At 41.8% G+C, this 14,457-nt stretch overlaps 1 protein-coding gene across 29 annotated transcripts in view; it reads right to left on the bottom strand.

Annotated features, from left to right (window-relative positions):
• FNBP1 (formin binding protein 1) overlaps positions 1-14,457 on the bottom strand; it is a 96,394-nt gene that overhangs the window by 28,216 nt on the left and 53,721 nt on the right. For all 29 annotated transcript variants that reach the window (XM_027471221.3, XM_072025168.1, XM_072025171.1 and 26 more), the window contains exons 7-8: positions 7,037-7,165; positions 5,136-5,282 (exon numbers count right to left, since the gene is read on the bottom strand). In XM_027471221.3, coding sequence (XP_027327022.1) covers positions 5,136-5,282; positions 7,037-7,165 — 276 coding nt within the window. The remainder of the gene's footprint in view (positions 1-5,135; positions 5,283-7,036; positions 7,166-14,457) is intronic.

Genomic DNA, 14,457 nt, shown 5'->3' with positions numbered 1-14,457 from the left:
AGAAGAAGGCTGTCATCAAATTGGTGGCACAGAAGACCAGTACAAGGACAAACAAGGTTGCCTTCGAGGGAAACAACCTTTACAGGAACCAGTCTCATACTGGCACATCGACACCCTCCCCGAACTTGGGATTGAGATGAGTTTCTCTACTTTCTGCTCCAAGATCAAGGCATTTTTCATTGGACCTATTTTCACTACCATGATGTGCTTCAAAAAGATGCACAGAGAGCATTATCCCACCAAAACAAGGCACTCTGCCATGTATAACTGAGTGTTCCCAGATATTTCAGTGGCAAGTGAAGGTAAAAAGCAACAAGAAACCCAGCCTGTGTCAGTCAGAACATACTGCAACTGAGAACGTAAATGGCCACAATCTCAGTTTCAGAATAGAACACAAAAAGAAGTCTGAAATAACACAGGTGACCTTTGCTCTCAAATAGTCCGTAATTTGTGTTATAAAATGCTAGTTCCTTTTGCAAAGGTATCACCGAGACCAGTCATTACTTAAAATACCAACAGATAAAAAAAAAGACGACAGTCTATTCAGGAAAGCAAACCATACACCACTATCATTACGGCGTGAGTCATTGCAGCTAACTGCAGAGGATGCTCAGGAAGAGCAAATTCAGGTCTCCTCATTCCAGCCTTCCACGAGCTGCAGCCTGACCTCAACCCAGCAACCCTGGTTTGTTTCCCATGAAAAAATCAAAGTTCTGGTACAATCCCCTTGTAATGGCTTTTTTTTTTTTTTTTTTCCTTTTTTAAGTCCACTGGTGAAAATGCCCAGGAGCTTATTGTTAACTCTACTTACTAGAGGACAAATCCTACTTCAGTAACCGAACAGATAAGCGACTCATAACGAAGCTGAGGTCCAGAATTGCTGGGCATGCAGCTGTAAGCAAGCTTCTGGAAAGCCCCAGTAAATGCTCCTGTCTAACTGACCTCCAGTGACCACACTGGCATGAGTTAACCAGTCTGTGCTTGTGAACGTAGCTACAGTAAGTGGCAGGAGTTTATCTTCCGAGCTTTATCCTACAACTGGAGCAGCCCAGGGTCCTGCGAGCAGCCAGGCACCTTGGTGCTGCAGTGGCTGGTAACCCAGTGCTGTCATTAAAGCCTTGTACCCTTCTGGTGCCACTAGGAGCACTAGATGTACACTCTGCAGTGGTTTTGCTTTTTTTTTTTTTTTTTTTTTTTTTTAAATCAGAAGAAAAAAATAAATCAAAAACCAACATATAGCATTTTTCCTGTTCAGGCTTACAAACAATTAATTATACATAAATGCAGATATGGACTTCAGCTTGCCAAATGCATCTAATGGCCTCTGAAAAATAAAATAAAAAACATTTCTACTTCTGATGTACTCAACTTCTTGGGAAGGGAGCTTTTTATATAATACTGTTCTAACAGTTTTCGCTCTAAGATCATTAGAGGAACTGTGCCACAGCACACAAAAATCTCATTAGCCTCCAGAGAACAGCACCATCATTCTACTCGGAGAAAAAAGATGAACTTGTTGCTTTGAAGGCATTTCACAGCTTCTGCTCATGTCCGTAGGTAAAACAGTGTTCACAAAAAATCCAGTGGGATATAAACTTACTCAGAGGCCAGACACAATTAAGCAAATCACTGCTATAAGACAAGCTTTGCAAAAGTATCCAGGGGATTGCGTAGCAAATTAAGGCTTGAGATCCTCAATCTATTAGGTGCACTGTAAAATTCAGACAGAACTTTGGAAGGAGGTAAAACACCACTTTCTCCATCATCTCATCCCAGTTTGGCATTAAAACTTTTGTAGGTATAAGCATTTGAAGGGATTTTACACAATGAGCATGAAGACGAGATGAAGAAGGAAGTGACAAACACACACGAGGTTCCATACAGTACTTTACAGGCTTTTCATGCTATGCTTAGAGCCTTTCATTTTTTTTCTTTTCTTAACTGTACAGTGTTCCTTCCATTTCGTCAAAACATCCTTCCACTACAATAGAGCTAAAAATATGCAGCATGCTCCATATATCACCAAGAGATAATGTCATAACAGGAACTCCCAGATCCGTAACAAATTCATTCTATCTGCTGCTGGAGCCTTCAGAAGCCAATTCTGCCCAGGTTCACTCAGCAGTCACCACAGCTCACCCTTGCAATGTGACCCCTGTGTTATTAGAAAGGGGACATGGAAAAGCAGCATATTTATAGCTGCATTAGAAACACAAGGCTAACGAGCGTTCCCAGCTATATCCAGCCAGTTTCCATTGATATTACTGGGAGCTGCACACGCTTTGGTGAGGGCAGAAAGCAATCCTGCTTGCACAGTTGCCAGTTCCCTAACTAAGCCTGAACAACTGGCCATTTTGCTAGGGGCATGAGGCAGAACTTTGTCATATTGAATCTGCAGAGAATAATTAAATTTTTCCATATATTGTTCTGGTTCTCAACAACATCTAATGAAATAGAGGCCCTGAAAAAATACAGTTTGCCAGACTCCTGCTAGCACCTACAGAGCTGGCTGTAGAAAGGAAGCCTGTTGCTAGCTGCCTGCACCTCCACAGTTACAACCTGACTATGGAACTACATCCTGACCTACTGTAGGTAGGTTTGTGTACTACACAATCTTGACCAGCGGTTCACAGATGCCACAGGAATCCTTCCAAAGGTCTGTTTGTCATAAACCTACCTGAAGCTAAAAATGGATTATCAGAAAGCTCAGAGATACCCACACGAAGTGCAAGGTTGTGCCTTTTTTTTTTTTCTCCCCCTTCTTAAAACAATAATGCCTTTCCATCGGCTGGTAAGGTTTTCCTGACAGCAAAAAAAAAGTTGCAGAACTTGCAGGTTCTCACACCCTTTCAGCTAGAGCTGACTCACATTTGGTACACAAGGTAAAGCACTAGAATTGGTGCTTTCTCTGTAATTATTTTCTTTCTGACCAATACATTTTCTATACTAGTTGTGGCTGTTCCATTTAAAGCCCTGGTTTCTGAAGTTAGCAAAAAAAAGAACTTCCATTTACCTCTCCACTTCTTTAGCAACTCTGTATGTGATAGCTGGACAAAAAGAGTGAAAATAAAACCAGAGTACCAATAAGGAGCTAAGAACTCCAGATGCATCACTGCCTTTTGTCAGAACCCCAGGCTCTGAGCTCATACATTTCAAGTTTGGTGATACTGTACTTTTGTTTATGATTACCAGATCCTGGAGATCTCCTCCCAGCTGGGAAACACATGTCTGTGTGGGCTCGGAGTTTCACACAAAGCTTTTCCTGCTCAGCAGGCTCTTGGTTTTGCTCACCATTGTACTAGTTCTATTATCACCAGCTGTCCTTGCATTCAACTTTCCTGGAATCTGACCTCATTTACAAAGCTGACTACAGCTCAGATCTAGTGACTTTCCTATCCAAAAATGCTCAGGTTCAAAAAAGGTGAGCAAAGGAGAAACCCTTCAATTTGGGCTTTCAAAGAAAACAAACTGTTCTGACAATAGTCTAAGAACTGAAACTTGTTTCCTACAATTTTAAGGGGTGAGATAGGAAAGGTCTGCTATAAGAGTCTGCATTAGGGGCCAAAGCAGTACATGATCTGGAAATGCAGAAGGCACAGCACCTACAGACACCCTTATAAAGTGGCAGGACCCACATCTTGGAAAAGGCAGGAGCAAGCATGCCACTTCTATTAGAATCAAGAAGGTTAGAAACCTCTGTTCCAGAGCTCTGCTCCAGAGGTTTAAAGTCCTAAATGATATTTTAAGAAAAGAAGAAACATTTATGGATAATCTGTTTTCAGACAGAATACGCTAAACCCTTTGTAATTGTTCAGATGTAACAATTTTGGTTAAATCCATTTTTGTTAGCATGGTGTTTTCAGGAGAACCCTTGGTTTTCAATGCTCAAAATACCTTTTTCTAATGTCATACTTGTGCATGTAAGCCAGCAGTCTGACTTATTTCTGTGCGAGAGAGACCAAGTTGAGCACAAGATTCAGTGGTGGCGGTGAAGCTGGTTCCAACACCTAGCTTAAGTGGTTTGTGAGTTTCTCTCAGACTGTGCTTGAACATCAGAGCAGAACATAGGCCTAAGAATGAATCTCTCCTCAACACAATCTTCACCGTACAGCACCAAGAACTGTACCCCAAAAAGGGTGTATTGTTCAAACACGGGAATCTGTTCCCCAGCTTCCCCTTCTCCTACCCCAAAACAGTAACTTTCAGATTCCTTGGTTTCCCATGCTGCTCTCTGTGAGAGCAACTGCTGAGCAAAAAGTAGGGGATTCATTTCAAAACCTCAGCCTCAGGCTTATGCTGCCAATTAACTGCAGTCTCCAGGCTCTGGGCACTGAATAGCTTAGAAAAGATTCCAGTGAAAAAGACGTATGGGAATTTCAAACAGCCAGCAAGACACATGCTGTTTGTATTTGAAGCACTAATGTGATCCATGAGAAGGGCTGAAAGAGCAGGCAGAGACTTCATTTACAAAGAGAGCAGATCATTCTGAAAAGAAAATAGGAAACACATTCACCCTTGTGCTAACCATACATCAGCAAGCTCAGCCCAACTCTTCATCGGCCTTCATCAGGAAGGCTTGTTTTTACTCCGACAATGATGTTCAGAAATCAAGACTTGTGAGAGCTCATTTACAGATTGCTAGCAAGCCTCAATTCTTCAAATAAACAATTTAAAACAGAAATTTTGCCAGAGTTGCTGCAATAATTTATGTAGCCATTACTTTAAATAATTCCATTATTTTAAGAGTAACAAGATGACATTCCTGCAACAGTCCATTTTCTATTAGATATAGAACCCATCTGAATAAGAACCAGTGATACTTCAAATGATGTCCATCATTTTCCTTATTCTAGACCGAAGCCTTTTTTCAATAACAGTATTTCAAAAAATCATTATCCTATCAAAAGGAAAGAATACTCCTAACAGAAAAAAAGTGTGGCATTTCCAGATGGTAAGAAGTCTTAGGAGATAATCTACCTCAGACAAAGCAGTCTGGGACAAAAGCCTACCATTTGTTGTAGTTCTATGACTATAAAGCCCTCACACTGTGGTTTGGACCCAGGATTTGAATCTCCATATACAAAGCGATCAGTACTAATGACAGCAATTAATAATCCAAGCAATATAACACTTACGTTCTTGTGATCAATTGATTCTGCAGCTTTTGTAATTTCATCCAGACACTTTCCAATGATAGGGATCACCTGGCGGTCGACGTCTGCGAAAGTTTTCATGGATTCACCTATCCTCACAATTCTTCTTTCCTCCATCTCTTGTATTTTCTAAAACATTAGATTTCATTCAGATCAAATATCGAGAGTAGCTTCACAGTTTCAACCAATTTTTCTCCCCAGCAAACATTGGCTGCTTTAAAAATATATGGTTTAACTATGTTTTTAAGAATAGACAAACTAGAACAGCTGTTCTCATGAAGGCAGCAAGTGGTATCATCCCCTCAAACATCTAAATCCCACTCTAAAAGCAATCTGTTACTATTACTGAGAATTTTTCAATTAACCTTTTATGTTGAAAAATGCTGATTTGTCAAAATCCCAGCTTTAGATGTTTGTAAGAATGGTTCTTAAGGCTGTTAATATAATTTCCGGAACAACAAGTTCTCTTCCATTTTCCACAACATGTTGTGAAAGCGCCCATCTTCATTCCACTGGAGAATCCAAGGGAACAAAAAAAAAGTTTTGATTTCCCTCCTTCCCCCTAAGAAGATAATTTTTGGTTTATGGGCATCACACATTGTTTACATGAGTGTTTCTCAACATGTGCTCCCCGTTACTTGGTGGATTCAATGCCACGGCCTCCAGCACCTATTCCACGGATCTCTGATTTAGAACAGAGGCTAGGGGGATGTAGTATAACACTGTTAAAACAGATTATAAAACAGGATACAGGAGGGCATGAACAAGAACTGCCTGTTTCACATTAGACTGCAGGAATCTTCCTGAGTATTGATAACTTAGAAATCCCCATTACCTTGACTAACACACAAGCAACAAAAGGAAAAATTGAACAGTTAAAAGTTGTGCTGTAAAGAATTTCTGTTCTTTCCCTTATTTCACCATCTACGAAAAAGTGATAAAGCTTCCTAGAGCACTGGTAGTGAAAAGGAAACTTCTGCACAACTTTAAGCATGCTCACCTACAAATCAGAGCACTTTCCAGATTTAGGGTTAAATACAAATATACTGGAAGAATTTAAAATATGATGCCATGGAAAATTTATCTCAAAATACTGGCTTGAAATACAGTGAACAAAAGAGAAGGTGTCCATTTGGCTGATAAGCTACAGTTATGGATAAGAAAATGCTTGCTTGCTATGCAAGTATCCGTTATTTCTGATCAGATGCTAAGCATGTGACATTTTCTCCCTTAAAGAGGTTGTCTTTTCCACTTCTTGACTCTCATGACCCATTACAATGGAACAGTCATTTAGAACTCCTGTTCTATGACATTAATCTCTTTGTTCAGCCAAGCACATACTCAGATCTTCAGTCAGAACAAAAAAAGCTATCCAATTTGTACTTTCTCTACAGTCTTTCTTTAGGCATGGTAAGACATACTCAGCAAGCGCGCTTAAACCCTTTGACATTCACTGTTGAGTTTAACTCCCCAATAATTCTGCAAACATCTGTGAAATCTGATTTCAAAACAGGTTATAAAGACTGTGAGGCTTTACAGATGTAAGGGTGCCCAGCTGCCTCCTGCTCCAACAATGCAAATAATGCTCTCATTCCCCAGCTGCATGGACACAAGAGTTTAATACAGAAAATTGTGACAATACCAAGGACGACCGTAATCTGTCGTGACAATTCAATGTTGCCTTCCTCCTAAGAGAAAGGCACACTTTTACGTAGCCAAGCTCTCCATCACTTGGGTTAGCAGACTGTGTACAAAATTTGCTAACAATGACAAAATAGCCAAAGAATGAAACAGGATCGTAGAATCAGGCCCACATGCAATCCATCCCTTTATTTTTTTCACAAGTGCATGAGCTACTCTAGATCAGTGCCAGCAAGTCTTACCTGGAAGATGTTTGGTATGTGTGTGTAGTAATGATCATGCTGCTCGCTGTTGAACTTCTGTAGAGTGGAACAATATTCTGCTTTGCTGTCTTCTGCCATTTGATGTCGCAGCTGGGCTTGCTGTCTCGCCTAAAGAAATGCCAAAAGTAGTTTATAACTTCCACTACATGGAAATAAATTACACTGCATTACTCCTCATCTTACCATCTTACCAGTAGGCAGCACAAACATTAGCATATGGATCTCCAAACACTTACACTTATGGTTTACTCCTATACACAGATGTGTGTGAAACATTTCATCTACTTCAAACACAGGTCTGCAGTGTGCACCCCAGGAATTCAGTCCTCTTTCTTCTGTTAAATGTGGCAAAGCCTCGCCCTCTGTTGAATTGATACATTCCTGCCTGTTCCTATTTGGAATTTTCAGTTAAATTGGTCAAAATCTGGCGTATGAAAGACTTGTGCTCCTAGTTTGCCTAAGAAATGATAGCTCTCACAGCTCAGCTGCGTCCTCAGAATGAACATCTCTAGTTGTTTGCCATCTTCATAGAACAAACCTGCTGCCACAGATCTAGCAGAAGGCAGTGCTTGCTTCCTCCAGCTAGTGCGTGTCCCTTTGTGCTTGGAGCTGCTACCCTGTTTTTGCATTACAATATGTTAGTTCCATCAATCATTTTGCATTCCATAAACTGTCTCCCTTCATACTACATGAAGATACAACCTATGACTAAACACCACAACAAGTTTGCCCCTCTAGTAGCCCCCTTAGGGGCAGAGGCTTTCTGAGGACATTTCGGGACACTTCTTCATCCCCTGTATGCCCTACTGGCTGGCACCTGCTTTTCTCTACCGAGCTACCTACCTGTTGGCTAGCAGTATCTTTTAGAGAAAGGGGAGGGACAAATGGTTTGTCCGATTTCACACACTTCAGCCAACATAGTCATGACAAAACATCTCAATTTGTGTCCCCACTGTACTCTCTGCAAAGTCCTTTATGTGCACTTCCTTGAATAGAGCTGGCACGCGGTGAGCAAGGAAAGGGGAGCCCAAGGAGCAGCTGAAACACGATTACCTTCCTATTTTTACCCACAGATCATTTGCTTTGCTACCCAGCAAAGCTGAGCACTGGGCAACTACCCTCACTTCTTGCCTTAGAACAATCTGTCCCTGATTGACCCTCCCGTACTTCCAGGTTACTCTCCTTACAGTTCTGCTTCCCAAGGCCTTCTGTTGTCTGTTTCAGTGCCCAATATTATTCCCTTGCTGTCTATCCCATCTGTTTAATTTAGCTGCCTTTTCCTTCCTTGCTACTGGCCTTCATACAGAAACTCTTCCTTCCTTTCCCTTCCCACATGGCTCCCTGCACCTACCTGCCTTCGCTCCCTACCCCGTGGTCACTTGCTGAGACTCTCCTCTTGTGCTCATTCACAATTTGCATCCAACCATCCAGAGCTGTTTTCATTCAGCTCCCACACAGCCCCTCACACTGCCACCTGCCCCAGCAGAGCCTGCTCCATGGCTGTGGACCAATCCTTGCTCCAGTGAAGCCAGCAAGAGCCTTGCCTCTTGGCGTTGTATATCTAATCCATCCTGTTTGCGCTTATTTTTCAGGCACTTGAAGCCTCGTCACCCTCTGCTGTCTACCTAGCCCTGGAACAGTCCTGCAAGTATTCAGCAAATATTAGGTTTTGATCGCTCCCTCAAATTTCAAAATAGCCCCTTTAAGAAAGGAGAGAGAAAGACTGCTTAAAAAATTAGTTAAGAGTATTTTTGGATGTTTCAGGGAAAACAGTACAACAAATAATTTTAATACATTCTAAGAAGTGGACTCCCACTGAAAACAGTTCAGAGAGGGGTTAGCCTTTGAACTGTTCCAAGCAGACAATAGTTTCCTGACAATAAATCCATGAAATACCAAATCATGGAACATTTTAGTAATCATAACTGGAAGCTAACAAGTTCTGCCAAAAGGTTTCAAATCTCAATTTGAAAAGAAATAGGCTTCCCTTCCACTTGTCCAGCTCACACCTCTCACCTAATAATTTATTTTGCCTCAATTCAGCTATTTCTTTTGCAAGTGCAGTCAACTGAAGGAGTTTCCTAGATCTCCTTTCACATTCTTTCTACAAAAACAGTAATTCAAGCATAATGAAAAAATGCTGGGCACTAAGTGCGTAACAGGAGATGAAAGAGTAGCATCAAATAGAAAAAGATTGTGACTATGACCAAATAAATAAATCCAGTAAAAAAACTCACATCTTTGCCTGTTCCCCAAGAGTTTTAATTGTCTACTCCCTCTTGCAAAGGAAGCAGCATTGGGAACTCTACCTGGTGCAATGAAATTCCAGCAGCCATATCAACCATTTTTCTACCCAAGTGCTCGATATGATTTATTGAACCTTATCATCCACGTACTCATCTATAGCTATGTTAAACCCGAGTGGAAAACAATATCGCCTTGTACTACAAACACAAACACACGAGCAAAACAAAGTCAGCCATGGAAAGCTGACAGCTGGAAGAGTAACGTGCGGTTGTCTCCCAGCCCCTTCCTCAAGTCCCAGCTGCCAGAGATCAATATTCATTTGTGAGGCCCATTCTCCTCAGCTACCTAAGAGCAGCCCATTGTTTGAGCTGACTTCTATGAAAGGCCCAGTCCCTCTTAGCTTTTTTTTTTTTTTAATGTAGTGCAACTCAGGAATTTGTCCCTTGACTCTATTTTTGAAACAGAAAAGCAAGAAATTCACTATTACACATTTCCAGTCAGAGCCAGCAAACATTAAGCCTCCAGAGTTCATTCTCATGAGCAAGCTCACTGGTGGGGTATGATAACTCTGAGCTGAATGTATACAAGAGTAGATGCTCTGTTTCCAAAACTATCTTACTGGCCCCAAATAAGAGGAGGCAGCAGATGAATAAAATTGGGTACATTCCAAAACCAAGTTTTTGTATGAGAGCCCCAGTCATGTTTTGTTTCTCCTGGCCATTTAATGCATTTGGCAAACTTCAAACTTTAAATATTTTCCAATGAGGTATGTTTCTTAAAATAAAAACATGAAAGAGTCTACATTTTTTTATTACTTCATTTGAGTATGTCACTTACTCTAACATCATCACTTCTAGTATTAGCAGAATTACATTTTATAACTAGGCTCCTGCACTCTGCTGAAGCATACAATGATAAAAATGAGTCGACGACGTTAAGTGTCACATTCAGAGCAATGGATGCAGTGGCCTGAAGCTGCACAGTCACAAGAGCTATTTCGGGAGTAATTTACAGTTGAGCTTCACAGAAAATTTATTTTTATCTTCTGCACTGCTCACTTCTGCACGCAAACAGCTTCAGAGAAGATACTTCTCAGGCTTTCAGAATTAATGTTAAAATATTTGTTCTGAACAGCTTTTTCAGGAGAGAAGGCTTTGGAATACCCAGTTTCTGGAAAACCAGACCATGCCTTCAGATACGGGGTGATGCAGCTTTCAGCCAGCTCACGCTCTCCTTTTAACTGTGCAGGGATGATCAAGCAGGAGCTTGGATTTCTAGCACCACATGTGAAACCACAATCCAGATCAACAGACTGCCAGGTCACTCCTGGTTAAAACAGAAGTCAGGACTAGGTACTTGTAACATTACAAAACAAAACAAAAAAAAGACAAAAAACACTCCCTTTGAAAGGAAAAATGAGTGAGGTCACTTTCAGCCTCATGAAAAAGGAGAAAAGGGCATTTAAGGGATTTAGGGGGAAGAAAAACATTTTGCTTTTCTTTGCAAAAGATACTCAGATCTTGTATGCACTTATTAAAGAAATTCACATCCACCCCCAGAGCACACCTTTGTAACCTCTTTTAGTCCCCAGATAAACATGTGCAGTGCATATACACACAACCTCCCCTCCAAAGTCTATTTTTGTTAAGGCAATTCTTCTGTGAACTCGTGTGGCAGCAATAAAACCAGAAGGTCACATATGCTACTGTACTTCTCATCAAGAAAAGCGCTCCCAAGAGCGAAGGACAGCCCAGTATCTGCAGCACCATCAGCCCTGCAGCAAGTATATTGGTAAGCTTAGAGCTTCCACTGCCATGGCAATTGAGATCTGAACACAATCACACCAAAGCACTATTTTCTGTAACTAACTTAGAGAAAGATATAGGTGAAGGAAGCAAAGGAGAAAGAAAAAATACACTTTCTGCCACTTCGGCCTTCACTACAGAAAAGAATGAAGGGTATTTTGCTGAGAACAATTTCGAAGACACATTCCAGAAACAGCCAGAGACTCAATGGACACACTGTCTTCTGGGTTTACACAGACAAAAAATGCAGCCCCTCCGGGCTGTTATGGTGGGAGTGATATGAATAACTGAAAAGGGCAGAAAAAAGCTTTGGCTGCTATTAAGCTGATCTGCACGGAGTGGAACAGTTCAGCTTCTCAGCCGTTGCTCATGTCCAGAATGGCAGAGTTTCCAGTCAAAACTCTGGTGTAACTTGCTTTCTTCTGCCCCCTCTTTTCAAAAACACCAACAAACCCAGACAGCATGTGAGATGCATCACTGCCAGGCCGCCGCCTGCCAAAACAGATCTGTCTTTGGTAAATCCAAGATCAGACTGAAACGCAAACACAAAAATCCCCCCCTCACCCCTCGTCGACCGTCCAATCCCTTCAAAATAAGTTAATGATAAAGGCAGACTCAGAAACACTTCACCAATGTCAGGAATGCTTTCAATTGCTCACAGATTTTTCAGCTGCGGGCTCTGACCCTCCCCACCCAGCCAGGCTCACATTGCTGCTCTCTGTTGCGAGCAGGCACTATCACTAACAGCAGTGGGGCGTCTCTTGGTAGCAGCAACACTGGCAGCATTTGCAGAAGCATTAATAACAGTGGGAACTCTGCCACGGACTTCAAAACAGGGCCAGGATTTCAGGCTTTGATTTACATAGCCTCCAAGTCAAGCTCCATTGTTTACTATTTTACAATAACCAGTTTGGTCTCTCTGAACTGGCACGCAAAAAAGTTTCAGAGTTTGCTTCCCTGAAAGCAAGAAGGCAGAACGGGACGTGCGAAGTAACAGATAGGAAAGGAAGAAGAAAAATCCTTACTTTTAATATTAAAAGGATATAAAAAAATAATCTTCATCACAACCTGCGAATCCTTGAAATCCTTTGGTCAAATAAAACACGCAAACAAGCAAAGAGGCGATGGGATAAAAAATCTTCATGGTCAGATCTCAGGAACAGTTATCTGGTGAACCCGTATTCCACCTCACTCTGCCAGGTGACCAAAGTGTACACTGATAAGAGAGGTACTAAAGCAACAAACCACCAAAACTCTAAGGAGAAGGGTGGGCCACATCTAGCAGAGCTGAGAGAGCAACACTAAGCACCCTGCACAAGGCTCTTGCACAGCTTTTTTGTTAATCTGGACCGGTCTCAGCTGCACTACTAAAAAAAATTAAATAGCAACGAGGACTCACCTAGCTGTGTCAGTCAGCTTTATACTCATGCCACCAGTCCTGCAACTGCTCCAAGGCCCTAGCAAAAAGACCCGTGCCCCAAATCCAAAATTTTGTCTCCTTCCACAGCCACTCTCACATCACAAACACCAAATATGCAAACTGCCTGGGTGACCAAAGAGTCAAATGGGCAAGACGGTCAGATGGACAAATCTCCACTAGCAGCCTGCCGCACAGCTTGGAGAAAGCCAGTCCCATGAGGATGCTTTAAAAAGTCTGCTTGATTACAAAAGAACGAGGTGTTTGCACAATAGGTAGAAGAATATTTGGAATTGAGGGAGGAGGTTACCAGAGAGGTGTCTGGAGCAGCGGCTGACTTTAAATGATTTCTGGAGACCTGTTCAGTTGTACTAACGTAAGCAATTAAGTTCTGCAGTGTATAAATGTGAGTATGGAATATAAATAATGGAACTTATTTCAGGACTGTATAATACTTTGCTTAGATCATACTTCGAATACTGGGCATGGTTCTAGTAATCTCTCTCCAACAAAGGTTTTATAAACACTGCCAATGCAGGATGAATAGTCAGGGCTGAAGACAGTTACCATATGATTCTGCTAGCCTTAACGCCTCACTTTATGGGTACCACACATTCACTTAAACTGAACAGCTCACAAACTTAACAGCCAAATTCTGAGGTCTCTGCTACATTTTCCCTTAGTTCTGACACAGCTGAAAAGCTCTGTCAAAATATTTTTGACAGAATAACTACAGACAAGCTTTCTAACCATATAGCATAAACTAATTGCTCAGCACTAGCTAAGAATGCCTACGGCTTGATTCAAAGGGTGGTTGATCCTTAATTCAGGAATTGTTCTTAAACCTCCCCTTCACAACCCCCTTTTTACCTCTGTGACTTGTTTGCTCCACTCAGCAATCCGCCGCCCAGTAGGGCTGCATTGTTATGAAATTGTCAAATTGCTATGTAGGGCATTATTGCAGACGGGTACCGCTAAGAGGGAACACATTCAGATGGATTTCCTAATCCTATACTAAAACTGATTGGTATTTTTGCTTCTTGACCTCTTAACACCAAATACAGTGTCTGTATGGGATACATAAGGGTATTTATAGTTTCCCAGATGATGCTTCTAGGGTCATTAACTCTTCATAGACTAGAAATCAGAGCTCATAAATTAGTCATGAGTCCAAAAGGGAAACAGCTGCTGTATCATCTCAGCGTTGCTGATAGCAGGTTGTAAACAAGGCTTATTCTACCAGAAACGCAAATGACCATCCTGAGGGACTTCCTACATGCTACAATGCCCATTAGGAAGAAGCAGTTCAAAAAGGAGATTGGGATCTGCATAAACTAGAGAAAATATGTTAGTGTGTGAATCTAATGGCTTTAAATCACATTACTGAGAAAGGACTGCCCTTGAATTTATGGGAAATTTGACTCGCATCAGAAGTGAAGACACACAAGGGTTTGGTCAGTTCTATCAGCAGAGCAACAGAAACACAACTGCCCAGTATAAGGAAACTCAGCACCACACAGAGAACGTGGGGAAGCCTTATGCAGCGTGTAGCTAAGTAAGAAATGCACAGGGCTCTCCGGAACTATGTCTGGGACTGAGCCTCACCCACCTCACGTGTGTTAACGACACAAACACTGTCGAGGTTTTCCAGCTTCTACCATCACCCTCGCACGGCACTACATTTTCCAACCGCTGACAAGTTCAGTATGGCAGTAGGTGCCTCAAGTCGGACAAGCCAGGGGAAGAATACAACAAGCCTAATTGTCACAGCGCAGATGACTCAGCAGGTCCTGAAAAACTGGGCTCATTAAGTAGTCATGGTGTGCAGAAGGAGGGCACCCACAGTCTCTGGCTATGCTGCAGAGTTTACTGCCGACAGCCTTAATTGACTAAAACCTCAGTGACGCACTTCGCAACAATCCAGCACCGAG

This window comes from Anas platyrhynchos, chromosome 18 (genome assembly GCF_047663525.1).
Source record: "Anas platyrhynchos isolate ZD024472 breed Pekin duck chromosome 18, IASCAAS_PekinDuck_T2T, whole genome shotgun sequence".
Taxonomy (NCBI): Eukaryota; Metazoa; Chordata; class Aves; order Anseriformes; family Anatidae; genus Anas; species Anas platyrhynchos.
The sequence above is the reverse complement of the archived record's forward strand: the minus strand, read 5'-3'. Positions and strand labels throughout refer to the sequence as shown.